General features: G+C 45.0%; 1 protein-coding gene across 1 annotated transcript in view; it reads left to right on the forward strand.

Annotated features, from left to right (window-relative positions):
• Positions 1–26,654, forward strand: part of F13B (coagulation factor XIII B chain) — a 265,588-nt gene that overhangs the window by 96,669 nt on the left and 142,265 nt on the right. Inside the window, exon 3 of the mRNA XM_069642698.1 lies at positions 17,267–17,452. Coding sequence (XP_069498799.1) covers positions 17,267–17,452 — 186 coding nt within the window. The remainder of the gene's footprint in view (positions 1–17,266; positions 17,453–26,654) is intronic.

The raw sequence follows: 26,654 nt of genomic DNA on the forward strand, positions 1-26,654 counted from the left end.
GCTGGGGAGTTGGTGGGGTGAGGCGGCAGGGGGATATTGTGCTGGGGAGTTGGTGGGGGAAAGCTGGAGGGGGATAGTTGGGGCACTTCATTACATCAAAACCTTTAAACATCATGAATGTGAGGACATTCCTGATTGTGTCATTGTCATGTTTATTGATAGAGGCAAGTGTCACACAGTCATGCATGTGAGTGTGGTTGTAGGCATTATCCTACAGTGTTTGTGGATCACATACAGGGGTCATTAGCCAGGGCAGCTGTGGGTATCCAGGGACACCTGCATGGGGGAGTAACAGGCATTAGTCACAGTGTAAGGTGTGGGGGTGGGCTTACACAATATCAGGGCAATGGAAATGTGCACATGCAAATGGGCCTTCTTTTCATGTCATGTGTCGATTCTAAGTCTGTGCATGCTGTTTCACTCCTGTCATGCGTTGTTTCTGCTTCAACTTGCACCCTGTTCCCTTGCAGCATATGTTACGTGAGGAGTATGTTGGTGACATGAGCAGCTGACATGGTGGCTGTCATGTGGCAGTGTATTTCCACTGTGCATGTGAGATACTGGGTTTCCCATGAGCCCTTCTGAGCATCTGGGGCTGCCGGGTTGCCTTTGCAGGCTGGGCGCACATGCGTGTATGCTGTGGTGCTTTCAGGGTTGTTGTTGTCTGAGGCGATGTGGCCATTTGTCAGCATTGGTAAGTGCATGTTGCATTGTGGTACATGTAGCATGTTGGTGTTTAGAGTTGCTACTTAATCTGTACATCAGCTTCTCCATGCATGCTCCCTGGCCTGTACTGTGACGTAGGTGGGAGGTGGTCAAGTACGGAATTTGCATTCAATTGTCATGCCATCCTTTGTGTAGTTGTTTGCACCCCTCCTCCCCCATTTGGGCATGTGCTTCACAGTGCATGTGTGCTATTGATATGGATATTGATATTTTATTTCTATTGCGCTCATGCACAAGTGTTTCAGAGCGCGACAAGGCAAGGGAGGGGAACAGGGGAGAACAAAACAGCAATCTTACTAGGCCCAGTGACATTGAGAACGTGCAAATACATTGGAGAGGGGGAGGGGAAAAGTGCATGGAAGGGGGGAGAAGTGGAAAGTGCAAAGCAGAGGAGAAACAGATCAATAATAATAAATACATAAATAATAAAAGCAACAAACAGTGGTAGTGCAGCCAGCAATTTGAAAGTGCTAGGTTGAAGGCAGAAGCCAGGGTAGGTCTGATAAGTGCAGGAAGAAAAACGGGGGGCTGTATCGGTACAGATACAGACCCCAGTGCAAGGGGTGGCCTGGAGGCAGTGCAGGAGGGTGGCAGGGTGAGCAGGTACCTGGGCCCAGAGAACAGAGGGTGGCCTGGTGCACGGTGCCAACAGAGAACCGATCAGCAGGGGAGAGGGGGAGCAAAGGCAGAAGAAAAGAGGAAGGTCTTGAGGTGCTTCCAGAACCGGAGATGGTTCTCTTCAAGTTTTAGAGTGGCAGGGAGGCTGTTCCAGAGGACGGCCCCAGCCGAAGACAGAGATCTACCCCCAGCTCGTTTCTTTGAAAAATGCATGACCCTGAGGGAGTTAGAGGTAGAGGAGCAAAGAGCTCGAGAGGGGAGGTATTTGCAGAGTGATAGCTGAAGGTATTTTGGACCCAGGCCCCAGAATGCCTTGTGGACAATGCAGAGGGTTTTGAATTTAATCCATGGATCCACTGGGAACCAATGGAGAGATTTCAGAGCTGGAGAGATACGATCCCAGGGCTTGAGGCCAAGGACAAGTCTTGCAGTCCTGTTCTGGATTAGTTGCAGAGGGTGGAGAGTAGAGGCAGGTAGATTTAGAAAGAGTCTGTTACAATAGTCCAACCTAGAGAGAACCAGAGCTTGGGATACCATGAGATTCTGGGGGAAGGAGAGGAAAGACAGAGTACCTCTGAGGAGGTGCAGTAGGAAGTTTGACTTTTTAAGAGACCTCAGAGATGTGGGCGGAGAAGAAAAGGGTGGAGTCAAAGATGACCCAGAGGTTCTTAGCCTCGCAGGTGGGGGTAGGAGGAGGGCCAAGGGAAGCCAGCCAGAGGGTGAGGGGAAAGGATGGTGAAGGTGTGCCGATGAGGAGGATCTCAGTCTTGCTGGCATTCAGACAAAGATCATTGGCGGCACACCAATCTTGAATGACAGTTAGGCAATCAGAGATGAGAGTGGGAGAGGAGGTGGCCGAGGGCAACCTGAAAATGACTTGAGTTTCATGAGCGCAGCACTGGAAATTTGAGCAGAAAATGGCAATGCAGTGGGCGAGAGTTGCCAGGTATTGGTTGAAACGCCAGGGTGAGAGGTTAGACCCATGGGGAACACCACAGGTAGAGAGGAAGATAGATGATAGGAAGGACCCAAGTTGGACCTGGGAGGGTCGATCAGAGAGGAAAGAGGTCAGCCAGGCCAGAGCCTGATCAGTGATACCTAGGTTTTCACAGAGACGGTTGAGCAGGATGGTATGGTTGAAAGCAGAAGAGAGATCAAGGAGGATGAGGACAGAGGGAATGTTAAAGTCAAGGTTGGAAAGCAGATCTTCACAGATGTTCAGGAGAGCAGTGTCCGTACTTCTGGCAGCTCTGAAGCCAGACTGGTGGTCATGGAGACAGCCAACCAAATTGGAATGAAGGTTAAGATGAGAGATGGCCAACTTTTCCAGGAGTTTGCCCAGAAAGGGTTTAATGGAAATTGAGCGATAGTTAGCTGGACAAGAAGGATCAGCTATGGGTTTCTTGAGAAGAGGATGCACAAGGGAGTGCTTCAGAGGGGAGGGGTAGGATCCTGAGGCAAAGGAGTGGTTGCAAAAATCAGCAAGGGCCGGAGCGAGGGTGTCAATGTGGTCCTTGATGGTTTTAGAGGAACAGGGATGAACCTGTTTTGACGAGGCTTTCATAGATCGGACTTGTCTAGCGACCTCGTCAAGGGAGAAAAGAGGAAAGGATGAGAAGGATGGTAGGGGGGTGGCTAAAGGATGGTCAGCAAGCACAGATGGAGGGGAGAGAGGAGGGGTGGAGGTGGAGAGGGTGGACAGGATGTCCTGGGTTTTTTAAATGAAGTGAGAGGCAAGGGCATTGCAAAGAGCTTGGGAGGCAACAGGAGGGGTAGAGATTACAGCAGGGTTGGCCAGCTCCTTGCAGATTTTAAAGAGTTCGACCGAGTTGTTAGATGTCGCAGAGACACAAGCTTGAATGTGGACTCTCTTCATGGTGAGGACAGAGAGTCGGTATTGCCTTTGTAGCAGGCGATAGGCCATTTTGTCAGAGAATGAACAGGAAGCCCTCCATTTCCTCTACGTTTAAGTGTAGCTAGGTCAGAGTCATAACAGGAATTGCACTTGGCTTTGGACTTGAAACGGATCCTCATGACAGGGGCAAGTCTATCAAGAGTATCAGAAATTGAAGAGTAGAGCAGAGACAGGGATGTGTCATGATGTGAGACAGCCAGAGGTGGAGGGGGGAGAGAAAGTGGCAGAAAAAGCCTCAACTGACACACGCTTCATGGGCCGGATGATCGAGAAGGTAGATGGCAGTGTTGGGGTGGTTTTGGCTTGGGTGGAAGAGAGGGAGAGATGAGAGGAGAGGAGGGGGTGATCGCTCCAGGAGAGAGGAGTGGTCAGAGAGATCGTGAGTGGTCAGAGGAGATCAAGACATCGAGTGTGTGCCCTGAAGAGCGAGTCGTGCCAGAGGGGAGGATGGCCAGGGAGAGGGAGTCACAGAGGTCACGGAAGAGTACAGAGGTGGAACAAGGAGAGACTAAATGTATATTGAGGTCACCGAGGAGGAGGAGTTGAGTGGTAGAGGCCAGGAGGGAGGAGGAGAGGTCCACCCACTCAGAGAGAAATGAGGTGATTTGACAAGGAGACCGGTAGATGGTAGCCATGGTAAGAGAATGGGTAGGTGAGAGAGAAAGCCTACAGACAAGGCATTCAAAAGAAGAGTAGGTCTGAGTCGGAAGGATAGAGGCAGCAATCCACTCAGGAAAGATCAGGGCTACCCCCCCACCAGACCGGGAGGATCTGGGTGCGGGGAGGATCTTGTAGCCATCAGGGAAGAGAGTGTCAAAGCTTGTGACAGAGCTGGCTATGAACCATGTTTCAGTAAGATCAAGGACATCAAGGTCTAGTTCTTCAAGGAGGTGGCAGATGTCAGAGGAGTGTTTTACAGCAGAGCAAGAGTTGAGAGTGGCAATATGAAGAAGGCTGCTAGCCTTAAAGACCTTCCGGGGAGTGGTACAGATTAGATGTATGCCCTGCAGAGGAGAAAGAGCCCTAGGAGGTGCAGAGGAGGAGGAGGAGGAAGAGGGCAAGGTAGCCAAGGGGGGAGAGGAGGGGACAGCAGGAGATGAGAGTAAATTGATGAGTGAGGGAAGCACCTATCTAAGAGGAGGAGATTGGCCTGAGGGCCTTGGACCCTGACAGTGCCATTTAGGTAGACATTAATGATGACTTTAGAGGAGTCGAAGGAAGCCATGAGAACTTTCCAGCGAGTGCCAACATTAATGGGAGAGGAGGAGACAGAACAGAGCACATAGATCATATGAGGAGTCCATAGATCTGGTGAAGGAACGACAAAGAGGATGTCAGTGAGGGTCTGTCTGGAGGAAGCATTGGAGTAGGTGTCGGCGATAGGAAGACCAGGGTTAGAGACCAAGATATCCTTTTTGAACTTCTTCCTACCAGTCTTAGTGAGAAGGGAAGGATAGTCAATGGAGAAGCAGTTGGAAAAGATAGGAGAAACAGAAGGCGCTATGGGGGTGGAAGTGAGGAGAGGATGGAGAAACTGGGAGGGCTAAGGCAGGCAGGTGTGGGACAAAAGAGAGTGGTGAGGTCACTGGGCTGGCAAGTTACAGAGAAGCATTAGTATACAATCAAAATACAGAGAATTTCACAATGGGCAGCAAGATTTGACTTTGTAGCATAAAGCAAAAACAGCAAGATTTGACTTTTTAGCACAAAGCAAAAACAGCAAGATTTGACTTTGTAGCACAAAGCAAAAACAGCAAGATTTGACTTTTCAATCTTGGATTCAGATGTTAGCAAAGGGTTTTAGGAAGCACTGCGCATCAGGATGACAACATGGGAGTAACAAGCAGAAAGAACAGTGATAGTCAAAGGTGGTAGGAGTGACTCCATAAGGAGGGAACTAACCCATAGTTCTGGAGGAGGCAAAGTCAAGGCAGTACGGATTTCTTAGAGGAGTGAGGTGGAAGCATCATTGTGGTTAAGGTGCAGGAAGGACCCCAATTAGCATTCCGGAAGCGGACAGGGAGCAGACAGGGGCCTTAGAAGTGGGCCGTTGCTGAGAGGGCCGGCTAAAGCCTGCCGGACCATGATTGGATGCAAGAAAACACTCAGCAACCAATGGGAGTGCTGCACAGGGAGAGGTGGTTCAGAACAGCTTGCCTGTACAACAAAGAAAACCATGGCAGCCATCTTGGAAGGGCCAAAAAAACAGTCAAATAAGCAGGCAATAGTGGGAAAACTTGTGCTTTCAAAATAGCAAGGCAGCTCCAGGTATTAAAAAGCTCAAAAAATGGCAGCACAATGAAAATGCCAAATAAAACAGTCCTTTCCAAAAATTTTATGCACATTTAGTTGTTTCTTTTCTTCTTTTTTTTCAAATTTCGATTTTTCAGGTTCAATAATTATGCTGGCTTTTCTACATAACCACTATCCAGATCCATTGTCCTCTGTGCCTCTCCATGTATCCTGGCAGTGTTCTGTTCTGTAGGTCGCTGGCATCATGGGTGGAACCAGGGTAGCGGGCACAGCAGTGGGTGATGTACAGGTTGGGGTCGCAGATCACCTCCACATTCAGGGAGGGGTAGTGTTTGTGGTTACAGCACACTGCTTTCTGGTCCTGGGGGCCCCAGTGCAACATGGGTAAAGTCCAGGGCGGCAATCAAATTTGCATTTTGACAGCAGCATAGAACTGTGCCTTGACGGCATTGACCTGGACTTGGGTGGTAGGCAGTGAGATGTGACGTTGCAGTTGCCGCAGGTTCTATTCAAGCACCTGGCCCAACACTGTAGAATGTGGGCTGTGTCATGCACTGCATCATGGCCACAGAGTGATGGAAGGTGTAAATTCTAAGGAATTGTAGGAAAGATCTTCAGCAGTGGGGGCACAGCTGGCCGGATGTTTATCCTGCTCCCTTTGTGGTGAGCAGCACTGTTATGGTCTCCCTCCCTGTTCAGGCAGTACAAGGTGACCAACTTGATGGAACTTGTGTAAGGCGCGTTATAAATGCCTTATCATATTTTATTTATTTATTTAGTTATTTTGCATTTTTAAAGCGCTCACATAGCCCACGGGCATCGAGGCGCTGTTGCTGTTACAGGAATTGTATCATTTTCTTTTTTAGTTGCGTAATTGTTTTTTTGTCTTAGTTGTGTATTTATAATGCGCTTAAACACCCAGAGGTTTCTAAGCGCGGACCTGGGGATCGAACCTGTGTTGCTTTGTGTCGTCTTGCTTTCCAAGGAGTGCACGTTGCAGCTGAGCTATCCTCCCGGGACATAAAATGTATAAATGTCTTATCATGTCAACTGGCTGTTAGTGAGGGTCCAGGGTTAGGGCCTAACCGTGGGGGATCGGTGCATGCCTTGCCTATGACTTCCTCCCCCACCTAATCATCCCTGTACTCCCTGTGCTCTGGACTGGTTGTCCTGCCTCTCTACTTCCAGGCGCAGCATGAGCAGCTGCCTTTCCCATCTCACAGTTGCTAGTAGCAGCATGGTGTTGGAAACAGTGTTTGAGGTAGGGGTGTGCCATACGTAGCCCTTTGGGGTGGATTGGAATCACCCGTGGCTTCATTTCAGGCACCTGTATTCATTCATTACCTCCAGCTGGAAGCTGGAGGTAACTGTGCCTTGTTTTTGGCCTATTAGTGATTTTTGTCGGCGCTAATACCGCCAAACATGCACTTGTGATGCGGCTGTGTTTGCACCTTGCATGGCCAACTGTAATAGCGCCAGCTGTAATATCACTGACTGTAATAGCACTGGCTGATTTCACAGTCAGCGTTATTTGCGCCGGCTCATGAACTGGCGGAGCAGTATTGGCATCGCTAATTCTGGTTCCGACACTTTTAAGGGTTACCACCAGACTTGTGATGAGGCCCTAAATCTAAAGGAGCATGAATTTGATAAATTGGTTTCCAAGAGCTTTGCTCTGGACCTAAGCCTTTCCAGTCAATCAAGCCCTATAACCACCTTTTTCTATTTTGGAGATCAAGATATCCATTAATTTACACTGAGGTTCAAATCTTCATAGATGGATTTTTAGTAATTTTTGCAGGAAAAGCTGATTTCAGGAGTGAAGTGGTAAACCCTAAATGAACTTTTTAATGTTGATTTAAATATTAACAGGACATTTCATTGAGTGAGCACGTGATTGCTTGATTGATTGATTGATTGATTTAATACAAGATTTAATTGAATAACTAGGCCTGCACTCACATTGAAATACAACCCTGAGAAGTTTAGAAGTATTTCCCTTCTCTGTTGGATTGTATACCAGTGCCACCAGATGGGAGAATGAAGACGATGACAGTGCCTCACGTGGCCACTCATGTCCATGTTAATATGAGACAATTGATAGAAGACATGCAACTCTAGATGAGATTCAATGTTATTCAATGTTTTAATGTAAATTCCCACATTATTAATCAATTTAGTAATAGACAATATATCAACGTTGGAGTGATGAAGGCCTGAACCAGCCCTGCTAGGCTGTACACTTGCAAGTTGTAGGTTTGCCTCATGTTAGACTCATGAGATTAACCTTTGAGCTTTCCGCCTGAATGTGCCTCAACATGGCTCAACTTAGTTTGCATTGTGTCTCACATCTCTGCTGGCTATTGGCCTGGATAGGCATGTGCATGGTCTTCATTCCACTGGTAATGTGCTGCGTAGCTGTTGACATTGCATCCTTGGCAGACTGGTTTCTAGGTATTTCCAGAATGTTCTCCCTGGCTAGTTCAATTGTTTAAAACTGCTAATTCACCATGACATGAGCTGACATGGCAGCAAAATCCTCAGTGAAGTGTCAACCATTGCCAGGTGTCGCAAATGACAATGAGCCTATTGCGCCAAGCCAAAGAGCCATTTTTGTATCATCCTGTGAGTGTGGCTCATAGCCTTTGGAATCATCAGTGTCCCCTGCCACATGATGCTGGTGGTGCTTAGTAGGATATTGCATGGTCAGGGACACCAAGCCTGAGCTCAGGGGGAGTCTGGACATATACTCTGCAATAGTAGCGACTGTGCAAGGCTGTATTGGAAGCAGCTCAGGTTGGTAACACAGTGACAGCTGGAGGGCACTGCTAACAGGGCTACTGGAACAGACCATTTCGCAATGGGCTTGTAGCTGGAACCCTGGCACCAAAAGGTAATAATAATTGTTTGTGGCACCTCAAGAGGCAGTAGGAGCAAAGCAGGCTTTTCACCCTACACCAGTGCATGTTGGGAAAATAGCTTGTATGGTAGTGGGTTAACATAGGTCATGGTGCTTCCTTCCTGTTTGCTCTTCTTCGCTGAGACATTCTTGATAGGATCCTAAATGCTGGCACCACAATGATTCAGCAATGTGTGGAGGAGTAAGAAGCTGTTGTAGAAATGGCATGCTGACTCGACCGTACATTCCTATTAAGGCAGTGGTGTGCCCCCTCCCTCTGTTTCTTGCCTTCCTCCTAGGTCATGGGGGTGACCCCTGTTTCGGAGACATGACGTTGTTGGTCAGGAATCTGTTTGATGCCATTTGGTACATATAGAAATCACTTACAGTGTGTGTGTCTGCAGCTGACCCTGTTGTGATCTCTCCAGACAAGTGTATTTCCATATATCCAGGTTCTCATTACTTCACCACAGGATATTAGCACCAGGTCAAGTGGCATAATTCTTCCAGTCATCAGTACCTGTCAATACTCTGAAAAGATGGCTTTTCCTCAACAGTTTAGGTCTTGCCCTCATATCCCAACCTACTTTCTTCCACAAAGTTGACCATTCTCACTAATCACACACTGCCACCGTACAGCCAAATTATGGGAGACAGTCCTTGATTGTCTTGTTGCCAAGAGTTATGCCTATTTCCTTGTATATCTTCCTCGAGAAGCATGTATGCTCATCGTTCAAAAACCACTTGTCACACTGCATATTGTCACCATATTGTCACTAGTGTATAGGCGCGTTACAAATGCCATATCATATAATATCATTCCTCGTTGTGGTCTTTCTGCTGCTCTTTGTCATCTTCCAGGGAATAGATTGCAGTTCTGATGGATACATAGAAAGAGATTGTGAGCAATCAAACTTGCCCCCCCGTGAGAATTCACACCAATGTTGTGCTTTGGAACTTAGGGTCACCTGGCAGGGTTGATGAGGTGTAGAAGCTGGAATCCCATTACCAAATAATCATTTGAGCAACCCAGGCAGCATACGTAGAGCCAAGATGTATTTCCATAGAGCTGTGCAGAAATGGCAGGCAAACTGGCAAGGTATACCCGTTCCAGAATTGTTGCCCCCAAGATCACAAAACCAGTGTTTACATGGTTTTACACAAGAAGCCCCATACAGAAAAAGATATATTTAGTCTGTTACAGTAGCCATGACCTTCCTAACCAAACATCCTTGAAATCTTGGGTGCCATGGCGATACATTACCATGCAGGACCCGGACAATTCCGCTTACCCTACCCACCTGACACAAACCACCTCCCTGAATGGATGTTTCTGTTTGATGTAATATGCCTGGTCCAACATCCAGCAATCACATGATCACTATTCCGGTTCCCCAGAGGTAAAGCGTGCCATCATTACTGATGGTTCGCCTGTTACGGGGCATACCTATGGCTCAAGTGAGACTAACATCATGACCTGCTAGAATTATGATAGTTTTCATGCGTGCCAACCTATCAGATTTCTTACCATGCCACCTGTCCAAATATGTCAGCGGCATCTGCGTTATCTTCCCAACCATGGCTACAGTTTTGCACTGCCTGTGGCTCATGTATGACCAGAGATCATTAGAAATAAAAATGCTGATGCCTTCAGCAGCGGCTAAACACTCTGAAGGCTAGATGGCATGGTGAAACATTCACGCATAAGCAGAGTGCAAGTAAACACTCACACATTGAAATTAGATTTTTAATAAAATCCAACGTAAACTATAGTGTGATCCAAACATTATAGTCCAAAATATGCATGGATATTTCAGTTATAGCACTTTAAAAAGTACAGGAATAATTTCTTATGATCATTCCCATCAGCTGAGGGTTGTCTGTCAAAGGTTTCATCTAGTTAATGAATACATAATAAATGCGTATTTACTGAGTTCGAATTAGCAAATTGTACAGGAGGCCCAGAGGGCAGCTTCATGTGCTTTCCAATAAAGCAAAATTATTGGGAAATCAGATTCTGAAAATTGACCGCAAATACAGAAGATTTTCTATAAAACCAGCCCTTCTTTTTTTTTAAGGGAATTTGGTCCCTAAATTGATTTATGGTTTGGAATTGTGTACTGAGCAAACTGTGTCCAAGTTGCACGTAATAGAGGGTGGAATGTGGAGACGGATCCTCGGTCTCCCTGACGTGGTTCTGTTACCTGCAATTCGATATGAATTGGGGTATATTTCTTTAGGGGCCCGTGTTCAATGGAGAATGTTGACGCTATATGCTAATATTAAGGCTCCATAAGTAAGCACATTATATGAGTTGGTGGGAAGCAATATTGATTCCTCTGGTTTCTTATCAAAATTTTCCAACTGTTGTGAAAAGATTCTCCAAACTTTTAATTCTAATTTGGGAAAATTAATTTCCAATCCGATGAAAACTAAAAAGAAGTTGTTGGACAATGATTGGATCCATACTGTGGAGACCTTCCACTCATATAAATCGATGAGCCACTTATTACACGAACACAAGAAAAGAGGATCCCTCTTCAAGCTTCTGACCATGTTTTGGAATAGAATTTATCGTGCCCTTCTGTTAAGGTTACACTGGAATATCCTCCCCAGTCTTGATACCATGCTGAGAAGAAATCAAATTAAGGTGGAGGTATGCCTTGGTAGATTTTGCCACTTAGTACCTGAAACGGCTAAACACCTTCTATTATACTGCCCACAATAGTGATCTGGTCAACCTACTGAACTTGTCTAGCAACGCTGTCTATGCGTACAAAATACGCAAGAAGGATTGGCTCCCTCTGTATTTGTTAGGGGTCTTCAGTTAGACCGGCCCAGATAATAATTATGGGGAACTTTGTCAGTTGTAACTCACATTTCTACTTTACTTTACTTTATTTCATTTATATCGCGCACCAATAAACCAATACGTGTGAGGGCGCATGCAGTACAAACAACATGAATATCAACAAGTTATACAAAAAACATTTAAAAAAACAGTCAGCCAGGAGAATAAAACGACCAGAAAGGCAATATACACCAAACACCAAAACAGACGGAGAGGGGCTAATAAAGAAAACAGTTATGCATAAAAAAAGAAGGCTTATAGCAGAGACTCCCTACAAGGTGAAACATGTTAGAGAATTAGATTACAATTGGACGACCCTCTGGGGAGATATTTACCTAGTCTTAAAAAAGCAGGTAAAGAGCTGGACCCACCCCCCACTAGAATACATTCATTATTAGGTTGCGAGCCCCCATCTCTTAGATCCAGCCTGCGGAGATTCTTCAAGTCAGATAGTCTGACCACCCCAGGCCCACTTATCTGTTTGTAGTCTGTTCTTGTATATGCTTATGGTTTAGTGATGTAAGTATGTTGATTATAATTTAGGAAAGCTATTTATTTTGAGTGCTCAGTTTTTTTTCATTCATTATTACTTATTGTAAATAATTTTGTATAGGTTTAATAAAACCATATTAAAAAAAAACTAAATAAAAAAAATAGCAAATTGCACAATATATCACAGTGACGAAACAGAGGGGCATTTTTCAAAGAGTAAATAGCAGAGTTTGTCTCAAATCGTCCTTTTAAAAATGGGTGAAAAATCAGCAAGGAATTTGCTACCAAATTAACAAAACTGTGGCCGCATTATTTTTTTTATATTTGGCTTCTTTAAAAATAATTTCTGTTAGTAGGAATTTGCAAATACATTCCGAAGACAGGACAGGCCATCACAGATCAGACGGGCCCACCCTAGGGGGCTGATTGCTCGTGATTATAATAGTGTAGAAAGCGACATTCTCCCCTCCAGTTTCCAGCACATCATTCTGGGGTAGGTGGAAAAACTGGAGGGGAGATGTGCTTCCCAGCAGCGTAAGCTGCATGAAATTACTGTTTAAATAGAAATAAGTGCTGCAGTGGCTCTGCAAGCATTTCCTAAAAGGCTGCCACTTTTCTAGTTTAAGACACTTTCCTTAAGCTGTAATTAAACTAGAAAAGTGGTGCTGCAGTCTCAGAAATGCCATTTCAACAAAGGAAAAAGTGTGAGGCAGCCTTGCCGTATTATAACCCCACTTATTGCCCTGCTAAGGCGCTGCTCTTGAGAGCATACTCCCCTCCCAGTGCCAGCCCAGCATTTCACATGGTTGCTAAGGTTGTTGTCAGGCAGTACATCAGGCTCATGCTAAAGGCATGGCTTTGATTCCAGACCCCCTCATTAGCATTTCATCAGAGTAGGGTGATTGTGAGGGATGAACAGTTCCGTATTTTTGCATGCACCTCTGAATCAGCCCCTAGGTTGGTGGAAATCATGGAGAATCATTGTTGACAAATGTAACACTTCTTTCTCAACCTTAGTCTTGAGTCACACACCCACAGTGGGATTCAGATAGGCAGTAAGGGCCGGATTTGAATAGTGCAGCATGTCACACAGCATGGGTGGACCTTAATTTGGAGTTCTGCAGCCTGCTTCAGTACCCAATGCCAGCTCCCCTTGCCTTTGAGGGATTGACAGAAACAATCTGTTTCCCTTTCCTTCCCTTCCCTCCCCTTCCCTTCCCTTCCCTTCCCTTCCCTTCTCTTCTTTTCTCTTCTCTCCTCCCTTTCCATCACCTCTCCTGCCCTCTCTCTCTCCTCTCCCCTCCCATCCTTCCTTCCCCTTACCCTCTCCTCTCCTAATTTCTCCTCTCCTCTCCTCTCCTCTCCTCTCCTCTCCTCTCCTCTCCTCTCCTCTCCTCTCCTCTCCTCACCTCTCCTCTCCTCTCTTCTCTTCTCCTCTCCTCTCCTCTCCTCTCCTTTCCTCTCCTCTCCTCTTCTCTCCTCTCCTCTCGTCTTCTCTCCTCTCACCTCCCCTCCCCTCCCATCCCATCCTCCCCTTCCTTGTCCTCTCCTCTCCTCTCCTCCCCTCCTCTCCTCTCCTCTCCTCAACCCTCTCATCCTCCACTTCCCTGTACTTCCTTCCCCTTACCCTCTCCTCTCCTAATTTCTCCTCTCCTCTCCTCTCCCCTCCTCTCCTCTCCTCTCCTCTCCTCTCCTCTCCTCTCCTCTCCTCTCCTCTCCTCTCCTCTCCTCTCCTCTCCTCTCCTTTCCTCTCCTTTCCTCTCCTCTCCTCTCCTCTCCTCTTACCTCCCCTCCCCTCCCCTCCCATCCCATCCTCCCCTTCCCTGTCCTCTCCTCTCCTCTCCTCCTCTCCTCTCCTCTCCTCTCCTCAACCCTCCCATCCTCCACTTCCCTGTACTTCCTTCCCCTTACCCTCTCCTCTGCTAATTTCTCCTCTCCTCTCCTCTCCTCTCCTCTCCTCTCCTCTCCTCTCCTCTCCTCTTCTCTTCTCCCCTCTCACCTCCCCTCCCCTCCCATCCCATCCTCCCCTTCCCTGTCCTCTCCTCTCCTCTACTCAACCCTCCCATCCTCCACTTCCCTGTACTTCCTTCCCCTTACCCTCTCCTCTCCTCAGTTCCCCTCTCCTCTCCTATCCTCTTATGTCCTCTTCTCTCACCTTGCCCTCTCCTCTGCTCTTGTATACTCTTCTCCTTCCCTCTGTTCTCATATGCTCTACTCCTCTCCTCTGCTCTCATATCCTCCTCTCCTCTCCTCTGCTCTTGTATACTCTTCTCCTTCCTTCTGTTCTCATATTCTCTACTCCTCTCCTCTGCTATCATATTTTCCTCTCCTCTGCTCTCATATCCTCCTCTCCTCTCCTCTGCTCTCATATCCTCCTCTCCTCTCCTCTGCTCTCATATCCTTGCCCCTTCTCCTCTCATGTTATCTCTCTTCCCCTCTCTTCTTGCTTCCTCTCCTAGGCTCTTTTCTCCCCTCTCCAGTAACAAAGGTCCCATTCCGGTTCCATTCCAGCTTTCGAAGAACATTTGGCCATCAAAGGACCCAGAACTCGTTCTTTAAATCATCTGACAGTTTGCATCCAGAACTAGCCCAGTCTCCTCCCTTCATACTGGAGTGATGGTTGGAGAATGGAAGGCGAAGGCCTACGGCAAGTCGCCTGGGTTTGCTTGTTTGAAATGTCACTCCTTTGCTCGTAGCTCAGCAGTGGGGGAAACTGAAGAAGGTTGAGAGAGAATATGTGAAAAAAGGGAGTGCTTATAGAATCCAGTTTTTTGTTCTGAACAGTCTGCGCTACACCAGGAGACTTTATCTTACGGACTAGGCCAGGAAGACGCTTACCAGGTAAAACCTCTTGCTTCCCTTCATAAATACTCAGTAGCACAATCTGTCAAAAAATGGGGCTTTAAAAAATGTTGAGCCTTAAAATCTGCACTAGCATCAAATGATTCTTATCAAGGAACACAGGTGGTTTAGATTTAACAAATACAATATCACTTACTACTTCTTGAGAACTTGAGAAATGGAGCCTCTTCAATTGGCCTCTGCTGTGACTGGCAAAGCAGTTGGCATTTCGGAGGACACAAGGCACGTGTGTTAATCTTTTCGTAAAAAGCTACATGCGGGGCACTGGCAGTGCCGCACTGCACAAACCTGGCCTGATTCATGGGGTTTTTGCACGGTTGCGGAAAAGTGACTTTGCACTGCCGACACTAACCCTGATTCATGGAACTGTGAAAAGTGTATTTTTGCAGTACAAAGTCGATCTGCACAAAGCCATTTTGTACTGCAAACATGATTTTGTACTGATTTAGCAGAGCACAAATCCACGTTGCACAGTTCCACGAATCGGCAGTGCAAAGTCACTTTTCAGCAGCACTTTGAAGCATGCCGAAGATTCCATGAATCGGGCCCATAATGTACACCTAATTATTTTCCATGAAACAGTGGACGAATACACCTAACATATGAAACACTAGAGACTCACATATAGTAAAGAATGGACGCACGGGGAAGCCCTCAAATCACAGATCACAAATATAGCTTCTGAGATCTCTAAGAAATTTGGATGCATTTATAAAAACAGTTTAGGGGTGCAAACCAAAGGTGAGTTCACAGATATCATAGGGACATTTTACATGGGAATTCTAGCCCCCATAGTTCTCTTGCTCCTATGTTGGGTCTTTGCCCCCAAAAAACAGGCATAAAGTACACATTGAGTAACAAAATGTAAGTGCTGCATGGATAGCCGTGTAAATCCAAGATGGAGTAATGGTAATCTCACAGAGAAGCTCCAAAGTGCCTCATAGATTCAGTGGTGGAAATGTCAGCAGAGTAACTGAGCACCCATACATGCTCAGCTTCGGACCTACATTTGATGGGACTCAAATGTTTTCTCTTGGTGTTATGGGAGAAACAACCTCTAAATACCAGGGAGACACAGCACCCCACAAAAGAACCTGCATTACGTAAAATCAAAAAATGGAGGGGGCCTGGTCAAGTGCTGGAGGCGATAGCAGGGTAGACTGATGGAATTGGTTATCAGATAACCTTGAATATTTCCGAGATAAATGACACCATTGGTAGGAGCGAGAGTGCACACAAGGTGTCCAACAAGACAGATTTAGACAACACCCTGGTGTTCTCTCTGTACTGGCCACAAACAGAACACCAGGTAACCTAAACAGAGGCACAGTCCATCCCACTCGAGAAAGATCTGGACAAAGCATGCCAGATGATTGCTTGCTAGGAAAACCAGATGCAAAGGAGTAATGCAAGGAAGGTTCCTGAAGGTTGTGAGACCAGAAATCCAAAGCCAGAGGAATATTTTCAGAAATGCTTTTCATGATTCCCGTTGCATCATGGGAAAACCACTGGAGATTTCAAAGGGAGCATCGCGCTTTGAGCAATATTCATGCCTCTGGTCAGCACCTGCGCCCCTTTATTATGTCCTTCCTTATGATCCAGCCTAAAGAACTGGGGCCAGATTACAGAAACTTTGCACTGGTGCAAGTGCAAAATTGCACGGTATTAGCACTAGGGCAAAGTTTGCCCTATTTTTAAATACATTGGGACACATCAGAAAACTATTGCACCATGACCAGTGCAGTTAGACATATTAAAAGCACCGGGCCAAAAATTGTCCTAGTGCAAAAAACATACATTTTTTATGCATTTTTGCATCAGTGCAAAATTTGCCCTAGTGCTAATACCATTCCGTATTAGCACTAGGGAAAACTTTGCCCTGGTGCAAAAATGCAGTGGAAATGCATCTTTTTTGCACTAGGGTAATGTTTGGCCTGGTGCTTTGAATATGCCACACTGCCCTTGTCATGGTGCTGTAGTTTTCTAGTGTGTGCCAGTGTTTTTTTTTTAAATTGGGCAAACTTTGCCCTAGTGCTAATACCGTGCAACTTTGCCCTTGCATTGGCGCACAGTTTCTGTAATCTGGTTTTAAAACATGTTTTTGGAATTGAAGACTTTATTTTCTGAAAGAAACCACAAAATGATGTTCTTTTAATACTGTATGCAAGGGGTGATGGAACAGAGAAAGAAATTCCAGCAAGCTAAGGCTCCAGCTAAGGAGAATGAATCATTTGAACTAACATTTGCCACATCCAACTGTTGTTCATGTCAGAAATGAGGCCAAACTTTGAGATTTTACAATTCACAACGATTCACAGATTTCCATAATTCTCTCCACAATCCTCTGCTGAGGTGTCTTAATCTCAGGATACAACCTTTAGAAACTTATTTAGTGTCAGGCGGCGTGCAATACTAACTATAAGGAAGTGCATTCTCCCTACAATTTCTGCCTTTTTTGGATGCATGCGGTTGGAGGTGAAATGTCGAATTGCTCTTTTAATTCTAGTACAACCATTCTTACTCTGACGCTCATGGAACTACACAAACAAGCTGAATTGTGCTGTTTTAATGGTGGCAGATTCTTTCTATGTTATACACTTGTTCATGCTGAGTGTTCCTTCTTCCTGTAATCTCTCTACTTGTATTTCAGAAAAATGCAGCAAGGCTCTGCTGGATAATGGATTTTTTAATAACACAAAAGAGTATTACAAGATAATGGAGAAAACAGAGTACAAGTGTTCACCAGGGTATCTCACTCAGACTGGCACAGAACGTGAAGAAGTGCAGTGCCTACCCGAAGGGTGGTCGCCCCAGCCAAGCTGCCTCAAAAAGTTAGGTATGGTTGTTCATAAAGTACTTGGAAAGTTATCCACACAGCTGTTACTTAATACACGAGTGTTTTTCCTATTTCTTTTTAACTTGTTATATAGTTTGAGATGCATTTGGGGTGGAAATTCAATCAAACACTAAAAGGTTTAGACCTAAATAAGAAAGGATGTTAAGTATCTTTTTCAGAAAAATGAGTGACTTCCCGAAATCACTTTTTCCAAACCTTTACTGTTGTATGTCATATAGGAAGAGACCGTGTAACACTGTCATCAAGACACATACCTCGTTTCACCTTTTTTAAGAGCAATTGAATCACCTCCAAGAGCAATCCATTCACATGACATTCTGCTAACAGACCACTGAGGTCAGCTTATGTGCATACATTAGCTATACCTAGCTTCAAGCTGCAGACTGCCGGGGGAGCAAGCTTCCCAGTCCTCGCGAGCAAACTGTGGAACACAATACCCACTTCACTCAGAACAGAACCGACTTTCCACGCATTTAAGAACAAAATCAAACTCTGGCTATTTGAGCTAGATGCATCGTTAATACCTGCTACTCTCTACTCCATCTGTCATCCTTATAGATATTTCTTGCTATGATGCACCTACATGTATGTAACATGTTTTTCTGCCCTTGCTACTATTCTTGTTATGATTGTGCCTATATGTGGAAACTTCCTACCATGTATGTAACCATCTTCTTGTAACCAATGCGCCCAGATGCTGTGGAGGGTTTTGACCCATGTGGAATCATTAGACGGGGTAAATATGGGGATTAAGCTGTCGCTGCCCATCATTTTACCCCAGAACAAAAATAAATCATTGGAGTGGGTAAAGATGGGGATGCGCTGTCGCCGCCCATCATTTCATCCCAGAATCCAGGAGAGCTGCGCAGTTGTGCGCACACCAAAATGGTTACCTAACTTGCCACCCACCAGTGTAAAGAAAGGTCTTTGTTAACAAATCCACTGTTACTGATGTCAAAAAGTTGCTGAAATCGTGACTCATTGGACCACTTTAAAGATTCAACCTTTTTGTGGGGTTCCACATAACCATCTTACTGTAAGGAGCCCCATCAAAACAATGTTAAGCAAGGATTTACTACCATGTAAGAACCATTCCTGTTTAGAATGCATTAATCCAAGAAAGATCCCAAAAATGCATGCAGTAACAACAAAATCCTCAAGGTGGCACTAGTGGTCTAAACTCTGACAGGAGAGCTGTCTTGCAAAACTGTCTAGTGCAAAGAAAGGGGTCTTATTCATTAAAAGTTCAAAGGGGTTGCCTGTCCTGAGAACTCTTGACACTTCAGAACTCAACACAAGAAGCCAGGAAATCACAGGGTTCTGTTAATTAAATGCAAAGTGGCTCCCTGGCCTCCTGATCTCAGCTTCCCAGAGACCACACAATGGCTCCTTTCCTCTGAAAGGAATATGTTGATTTTGACTGTTTAATGTCAACAAAGGCCTGCCTGCCAGAAGACACCTGTGACTGACCCACCCAAGTCTTGGAGGCGGACTCCAACACTCTGAGAACTGACTTGAAAGCAAAATATATATTTTACAAAAACACTGATAACTCTTTGTAATCAAATGACAGAAATGTATAACTTTGAGAGCCTTAATTTAAAAAATGTACCTTCAATTCAAGCCCAAACTCCAGTTTGTGTGATGTTCTGGGGCAAAATCCTGCTAATTGTTAATATTACAGACACTGTGTTTAGGTTAGACAAATGAAAATTTACTGGAGTATGTATGGACAGGCCGTGTACATGTGTACAAATCTGGAGAAAAATCTGATATTGCAAACCAGTTGCATTTCTGAATGCAAGCCCCCAGGAAGAGCAGAGTTGGAACAGGGTATACCTCCTGTAATGCATGATGGGTGCATATGATTTTAAAACAATATGTACCTCTGCAAATATGTATTTGGTTCAAATCTAGATTTTTGTGCAAGTTGACAGGAGGAGTGGACTCTCTGCAGGCTGTAAATTGACATCACTCTGACACAACTTAGCTCCCCCAATCAGGGGAGAAATGAAAGCTTGGCCAATGATAAGTGGAGAGGGGCTGGCTAGTGATGCTGCTCACACACACCCATTTTCAAAACACATAAAAGCAGAGAGACAGGACAGATAGGGACCTTCAAATCCATTTGCTGCGGGACGCTCTGCTGGAAAATCCATACTTTACCTCCATCAACCTTCAGAGAGCAAACATAGAGACTTCAAATCTATCAAATCTCCAGAATCCAGAGAGAGAGCAGACCCAGACCGCTGTTAGCAGAACCAGAGAGAGCTGACCCAGATCACTGTGAAGTGCAGAGACCAGAGTCCAGTTTAAAACCTGACCAGATCCGTGGGGTGGCCCATTTAACTCAAGAATATAGTGTGAGTACCTAGCAAACTGTGCAGAACCAATCTCTTAGTTAAAATAATATAATTCAATCCTATTTTAATCTAAGTAGAACTGTCTCCTAACTGTCACCTGTCATTTGTAAAGCTGTCACTTGTCATTTTCTAGTTGCAAGCTGCACTTGTCTTTTTTTTTAACTTTAAAATTTCAAATCTGAAAAACGACCTTTATTTAATCGCTCATATCTCCGTGACCGTTTGTGCTAGAGACTTGCAGTAACTTTCCTCTGAAAGCTGAGAATCGTGGCTTTCCTACGAACCTAGAACCGCATTTCTACCCCCTATAGTTTTGCCGCAATCGTGAAAAACGCACTCGCGAATTTACCGCGATTTGCCAATTTCTCCACGTGTAAAAATCTGCTGCTGCTTGCCTTCCATTTGCCAGAAATTCGTTTAACCTGCTAATTATCCCTGAATCATTGCTAGTGTGAGCCTGGACTAATATTAACTTGATTACACTCACCCTGAACCTCCTAGAGGGAATTAAAAGCATTTTAGCATATTTTTCACTTCATTGCCAGCACATATCAAAGCATTTTGCCTGTGTTTTCAACTTCTGTAGTCTAAATTGCTGGGCGAACTGAATTACATTTGAATTGCATTTCTGAGAATTGTGTGCCTTCCTTCCCTTTCCTTGCATAGCATAAAAGGGGGGGGTGAATTGTGCAAGAAAGTGATTACATTGTCTTTGCTGAAATCCTATCAAGTTATTTTCTTTACTGCATTTCATTCCACATTGCATCCATTTGAAACCATAAAAGTATTGTTGCTATCTTATCCATTTCATGTCAACTCCTTAGTGATTATCAAGAAGTGCGCTAGTGCCAGATTCTCCGTTGTTAATCTTTATCATCTCAGATTAAGTGTGATATTCAATTATTAATTTATTATAAAGTGTGATAGATATATATTGCTTTACTTCTCAAATAAACCTTTTAACTTGCAAAACAGAACTACTTCTTGGCTCAGTGGGGTCAGGGGGATTCTGAGAGAGGGGTGTTATATAGGGGTAGTCATCCAGAACGCATGAACTGGACATAAAGATATATCAATAAGGGTTTTCATTCAGTATTATAGACTAGGCGTTGACTTAGCTGTAGTTTTGAATTGAATCCTCTTACAATGCACTAGGGCAAGGTGCGCAATACAAATAAACAAATACAAAAATACAAATACCTATTTTCACTTTACAATGTAATATCTGGGTTTAATGTCAGGGCGCTTGGAAAGTCGGGAAAGACACAAAGAATGTCCAATGACTGCCACAAACTACTAAGTGTCCTCTGGGAGGAAGCCCAAGTGGAGGGCCAAACTGTACTTTACCAGTTAGGAGAATCCCAAACGGGATGACTCATCCATTTATCCTTTCAAGGTTGATGTATTAAGTGCATTTCATTTTCTTAATACCATCTATTATTAAAGTGCTTACAAGTGGGATGAATCTGGCATGAGGCACTATATTAACCCCTTGTTATTATTATGTTTGCTATTATTTAATAATGTCTCAATATGAAGTTAGAGCGCACTACCAAGGACATGGGGTAGATCTTTCTAATGTACCCCAAAAAGATTTCATAAAATGCCTTAACATTGCTCCTCAACCCTGGTCTTAAACTGGCTGCCAAAAACACCAAGCTCATCCTGTAACACATCTTCTGTACAGTTTACTTGCATATAATGCTCGTATTCCTCATTGTACATATCTCCTGTATTTACATAATGTATCTGCTTGTGAACCGCCCACATTATCATGATTGTACTTCTAGCGTAACCTTTTGTATATCTTTCTTGCCTGTACCTGCTTTATTGTATATCATACTGTACCTATACAAGTCGTACTGTAGCTCTACCCGCATGCTGTCGGCAAACTGGTGGAGCCACCTTTTTTTCCTGTATCTAATTTGCTTTCACAAGATATGCAGCCAAATGCCTTTGGGCCTGGCGCGCTATGTAAATAAACTAAATACAAATACAAATAAAACTCTCTGACCATTGTTGACCCTCTCTCCTCACTATCCTGCCTACACAAATCCTTTGCTCCCTCACCCAATTGACCCCCAACTGACTTTTTATTGATTGTATTGGTCACTACTCACAATGTATTCAAATGTATTGGCCACTAGCGGCCTCTTCTAATTTGTGTTGGTCATTACTGGCCTGTTATTATTTGTGTTGGTTTCTACAGACCTCTTATGTAACTATGGGGAATACTATGGCTTCTTATTTGTTGTGTTGGTCTCTATGGACATTGCATTTAACAGTATTGGCCCTAGTAACCCTATATTAATACTTTCAGTAGCTATTGCCCTTTTATTGAGTGTATGGATAACTACCTCCCTGTTACTAATTGCGTTGGTCACTACTGGTTTAACACACACTATGTTTCTTAGTATCACCACCTTCACCAGATCCTCACTCTTACCGTCCTTTTCAAAACACTCTTCCTGCACTTCAGAGAGGGATTTTACACATAACCTTGTATTATGTCACAGCAGCTCTTCTTCACCTATTGTCTTCTATTTCTGTCCTTTGAATCATGCACACAAAGCACCACAGTGGCTCTGCTCACTCGAACACCAGCAGCCCACACTCATCTATTTCCCCCATCTACAATTAACATTCTTTCCTCATCCTCTCTTACAATATGATAGGATGTGGCATTTATAATGCGCCTATACACAATTGTTTCTAAGGTGTAACAAGAAAAGGAGGGGGAAACAATGGAGGACACAATAACAATATTGCTAGGCTCTGTGTCATTCAGATCGTGCAAGTGTGGGGAAGAGGAAAGGGGAGAAGTGCCAGGGGAAGGGGGAAGTGACGTTAATTCACAAGTGCAGCGAGTGGGTGGTTCATAAGTGCAGAGAGAAGGGACTGTAGGGTTGCAGATATAGATCTTTAAGTGCTGGGGAGCCTGGAAGCAGTGTGAGGGCAACTGGACATGCAGGAGCCTGGGCCCGAGTTCAGAGAGTGACCAGGTGACCAGTGTGTGAAGCAGTCAGGTACATCAGCAGGGGAAAGAAAGAGAGAAAGCAGAAGCCAAAAGGAAGTCCTTGAGTTGCTTCCGGAACCGGAGGTGGTTCTGCTCAAGTTTGAGAGAGGCAGGGAGGCTCTTCCAGATGGAGGTCCCAGCTGAGGAGAAAGATACATCACCAACCCACTGCTTGGAGAAGCATCTGACCCTCAGATAGTTGGAGGTGGATGAGCAGAGAGCACAAGAAGGAAGATGTTTTGGAAGAGAAAGTTGGAGGTAGAGTGGCTTGAGGCCCCAGAATGCAGATGGTCTTGAAGTTGATCAAAGCTGGAGAGATACAATCCCTCGCCTTGAGGCCAAGGACAAGTCTTGCAACCCTGATCTGGACAAGTAGTAAAGGTCGAAGGGTAGAGGCAGGAAGATTTAGAAAGAGGCTGTTGCAACAGTCTAGCCTAGAGACAGTGAGCTTCTGGGGGAAAGTGGGAAAAGGATGAAAACCTCTGAGAAGGTGCAGCTGAAAGTTCGAGCCATCAGAGATGTGAGGAAAGAAGGAGAGGGTGGAGTTGAAGCTGACACCAAGGTTCTTAGCCTCACAGGAAGGAGCAGGAAGAGGGCCCAAAGTGGGCGGCTAGAGAGAGAGAGAGAGAGAGGAAAGGGGGTAGCAGGTGTCCCATTGAGGAGGATCTCAATCTTACTGACATTAATTCAGAGATCATTGGCGGCACACCATTCCTGAATTGTGGCCAGACAGTCTGGTATGAGAGTAGAAGCAGAGGTGGCTGAGGGAGCCTGAAAGAAAGCCAAGTGTAATCTGCTTAACAATGAAAATTGGAGCAGAAAGTAGCAATGTGGTGGGCCAGGTATTGGTTGAATAGCCATGTTAGACCCCTGGGGAACATCACAAGTAGAGATAGAAGAGAGGAAAGACACCAGTTGGACATTAGAGGGTCGGTTGTTGAGAAAGGAGGTCAACCAGGCCAGGGAATGATCAGTAATGCCAAGGTTGTCCCGGAGACTATTGAGCAGAATAGCATAGTTGACCGTGTCAAAAGCAGAGGATAGATCAAGGGGAATGAGGACAGAAGGGTGAGTAAAGTCAAGAATGGAGAGCAAGTCTTCCCAGGTGTTCAGGGGAGCAGTTTCTGTGCTTCTTGCAGCTCTGAAGCCAGACTAGTGGTCATAGAGGCAGCCAACAGATTCAGTATGTAGATTAAGCTGGGAGATGGCCAGCTTTCCCAAGAGTTTGCACAGGAAAGGAGTGATTGTGATCGGGTGACAGTTAGCCAGAGATGAAGGATCAGCAGAGAGCTTCTTTAGAAGGGGTTCACAAGAGAGTGCTTAAGGGGGAGGGGAAAGTTCCAGTGGCAAAGGAGTGATTGCAGAAATCATCCTAGGCTGGAGCAAGGGTATCAATGTGGTCCTTGATTGTCCTGGATAAGCAGGGGAGAACCTGCTTTGATGAGACTTTCATAGATTGGACTTGTCTACAAACATCATTAGGGTTGAATAGGGGAAAGGAGGAGAATGGAGAAGGAGAGATGGCCTCAGACAGTCCAGAAGTGGTAGAGGAGGACGAAGAGGAGGTGGGGGAAGAGAGGATGGACAGGATGTCCTGAGATTTAGTGTTCAAATGAGAGGCCGAGGCCATGCAGAGGGTCTGGGACGGAGCAGAAGAGGTAGAGACTGTAGCAGGATTGGCCAGCTCCATGCAGATTTTGAAAAGTTCAGCCGAGTTGTTAGATGCCGCAGAGATGTGAGCTTGGATGTATGCTCTCTTCTTAGAGAGCACAGAGTGCCTGTACTGCCTTTGGAGCAGGCAGCAGGCCAGTTTGTCAGGGGTTGCCCCTGAGGCCCTCCATGTCCTCTCTGCGCTCTACACTTGCGTTTGAGGGCGGCGAGGTCGGAATCGCACCTGGAGTACCTTGTTTCCATTCCCTACACTCACAGGCTCTGTAATACCCAATATCTCTGGAATAAGTCTCACATTATCACTTGATACTTTGACTCTCATCATGCATCCTTGCTGTCTTGGCCATCATAGAAACCTAGATGTGTTCTCATGTAACACTTCTCACTAACTGTTCTACCTCCCCACCTTCTTCCCAAAGGAAGAAGTGGAGGAGTCAGTCTTATAATCAGTAAGATATGCCCACCTACCTATCTTACACATTTGACTTACCTTCTTTTTCCTTTTAGCACAATGCTGTACCCACATATGAGCTCCTGCTCCTCTCACTGGTTTCACCATCTAGTGACCCCCAAACACATTCAGCTCTTTTTTCCTGATGTCAGCCTTCTCCTTGACTCCTTACCACCTGAGACTTCAACTGAGTAAATGGGAAACTTCAGTATCACCATACTTACCTTACCCAACCATCTCAAACATGATTCTTCCACCTGTGGCGACTCTCTATGGCGGTGGTCACCTACGCAACCTGCCCACACAAGATTGAGGCAGTTCATTGAACCTCATCTTCCTCTTCCCACTTTCACTTTCATGGACTTCACTATAGGCTCCTCTGCTTCTGACCACTTCCTTCTCCATTTGAACATTACTGTACCGAACTTTGCTCGCCCTCCCAGACATCCCCTTTCACCAAACGCAAATGTAAAGCCAACACACCAGTTCCCTATTAGTTTGAAATTAGTTCTTCTATCTTGGCACCCGAGTCCATGTCTTTCAAAGAGACTTTTTTGACTATAATACTGCCCTGGTCACTCGCTTTCACAATCAATATCCCGATTGTACCTTCACTCTCTTTGTCCTTGCCCACAACCTTGATTTACCCCATTTAGCAGGCACTAAATCTTACATCTGCCACAGGTGCAAATCTCACTATCCTAAACTTCTTACTTCCAAGGAAGAATCCTGGTCAGTCTTCATCACAGCCCTTAACTCAGCCGTATCCTAGTCTGGCCAGAAGAAGTACAAGGGTTCAGAGGCATCTATGGGCTATGTCAAAACTCAGTGGTGGTTCTGTCTTAAAGGTTAAATGGATACAAGTAGATAGTATACCTCATTTGGTTCTATTTAGCTAGGTGGGCCAATGACAGGCTATACTCTCCACAGACGTGGATCAGAACTGACATCTTTCAAACAAAAACAGCAGGGTAAGCACATAAATAAGCATAATATAATAAGCATAATTCCCAAGCAAGGTCCTATAAAAATACACTTAAAGTGTATTAAAGACACAGATCACCCCCCCCGGAACCCCCCCGCCTGCGTGGAAAAACACCCAGTAATAAAGGCAGGATACATATTTATAGGCAGGAAGTTAAACAGGGAACAGTTCTGTGAGTGGGATTTCTAAAATATGAACAAATGTGAAGGAGAAAGGGAACTACAAAGCGAAAATAATATCGTACATGTCTTTGCCCAGGGCAGGGCATAGAGACCTAACCAGTCCGTAGGGTCCAAGGTATGCCAGGGGTCTGGGTGCCTAGGATGGCTGGGAAAGGACACCCTGCCGACAGGTTTTCTGCATTCATTTTTTGATGATGGCGTGACAAAATGGCCACAATCATTGACTTGAAACAAGCACAGTCAAAACGTGTACCTCCTTTGCCTTTTGTTGTAATGTGGGCCACAAGCAGGTTATTCTCTTAAGAGAGCTGCGGATGTGAGGACAACCCCAACAGCAATAGTACAAGACTTCAAAATAAAGGAATGTCCACTCAAGGTTCTATAAAAGTATATATACTTTACTACAACATACCAATTTGAAAATAACTGACTACAAAAACACTAGCGAAAACCTATGTTATGTAAAAAGAACACAGAAAATGCTGAACATGGCTAAGACGGCACTCTGGGTAA

The sequence above is a fragment of the Ambystoma mexicanum genome, chromosome 1q, assembly GCF_040938575.1.
Source record: "Ambystoma mexicanum isolate Mex_15411 chromosome 1q, UKY_AmexF1_1, whole genome shotgun sequence".
Taxonomy (NCBI): domain Eukaryota; kingdom Metazoa; phylum Chordata; class Amphibia; order Caudata; family Ambystomatidae; genus Ambystoma; species Ambystoma mexicanum.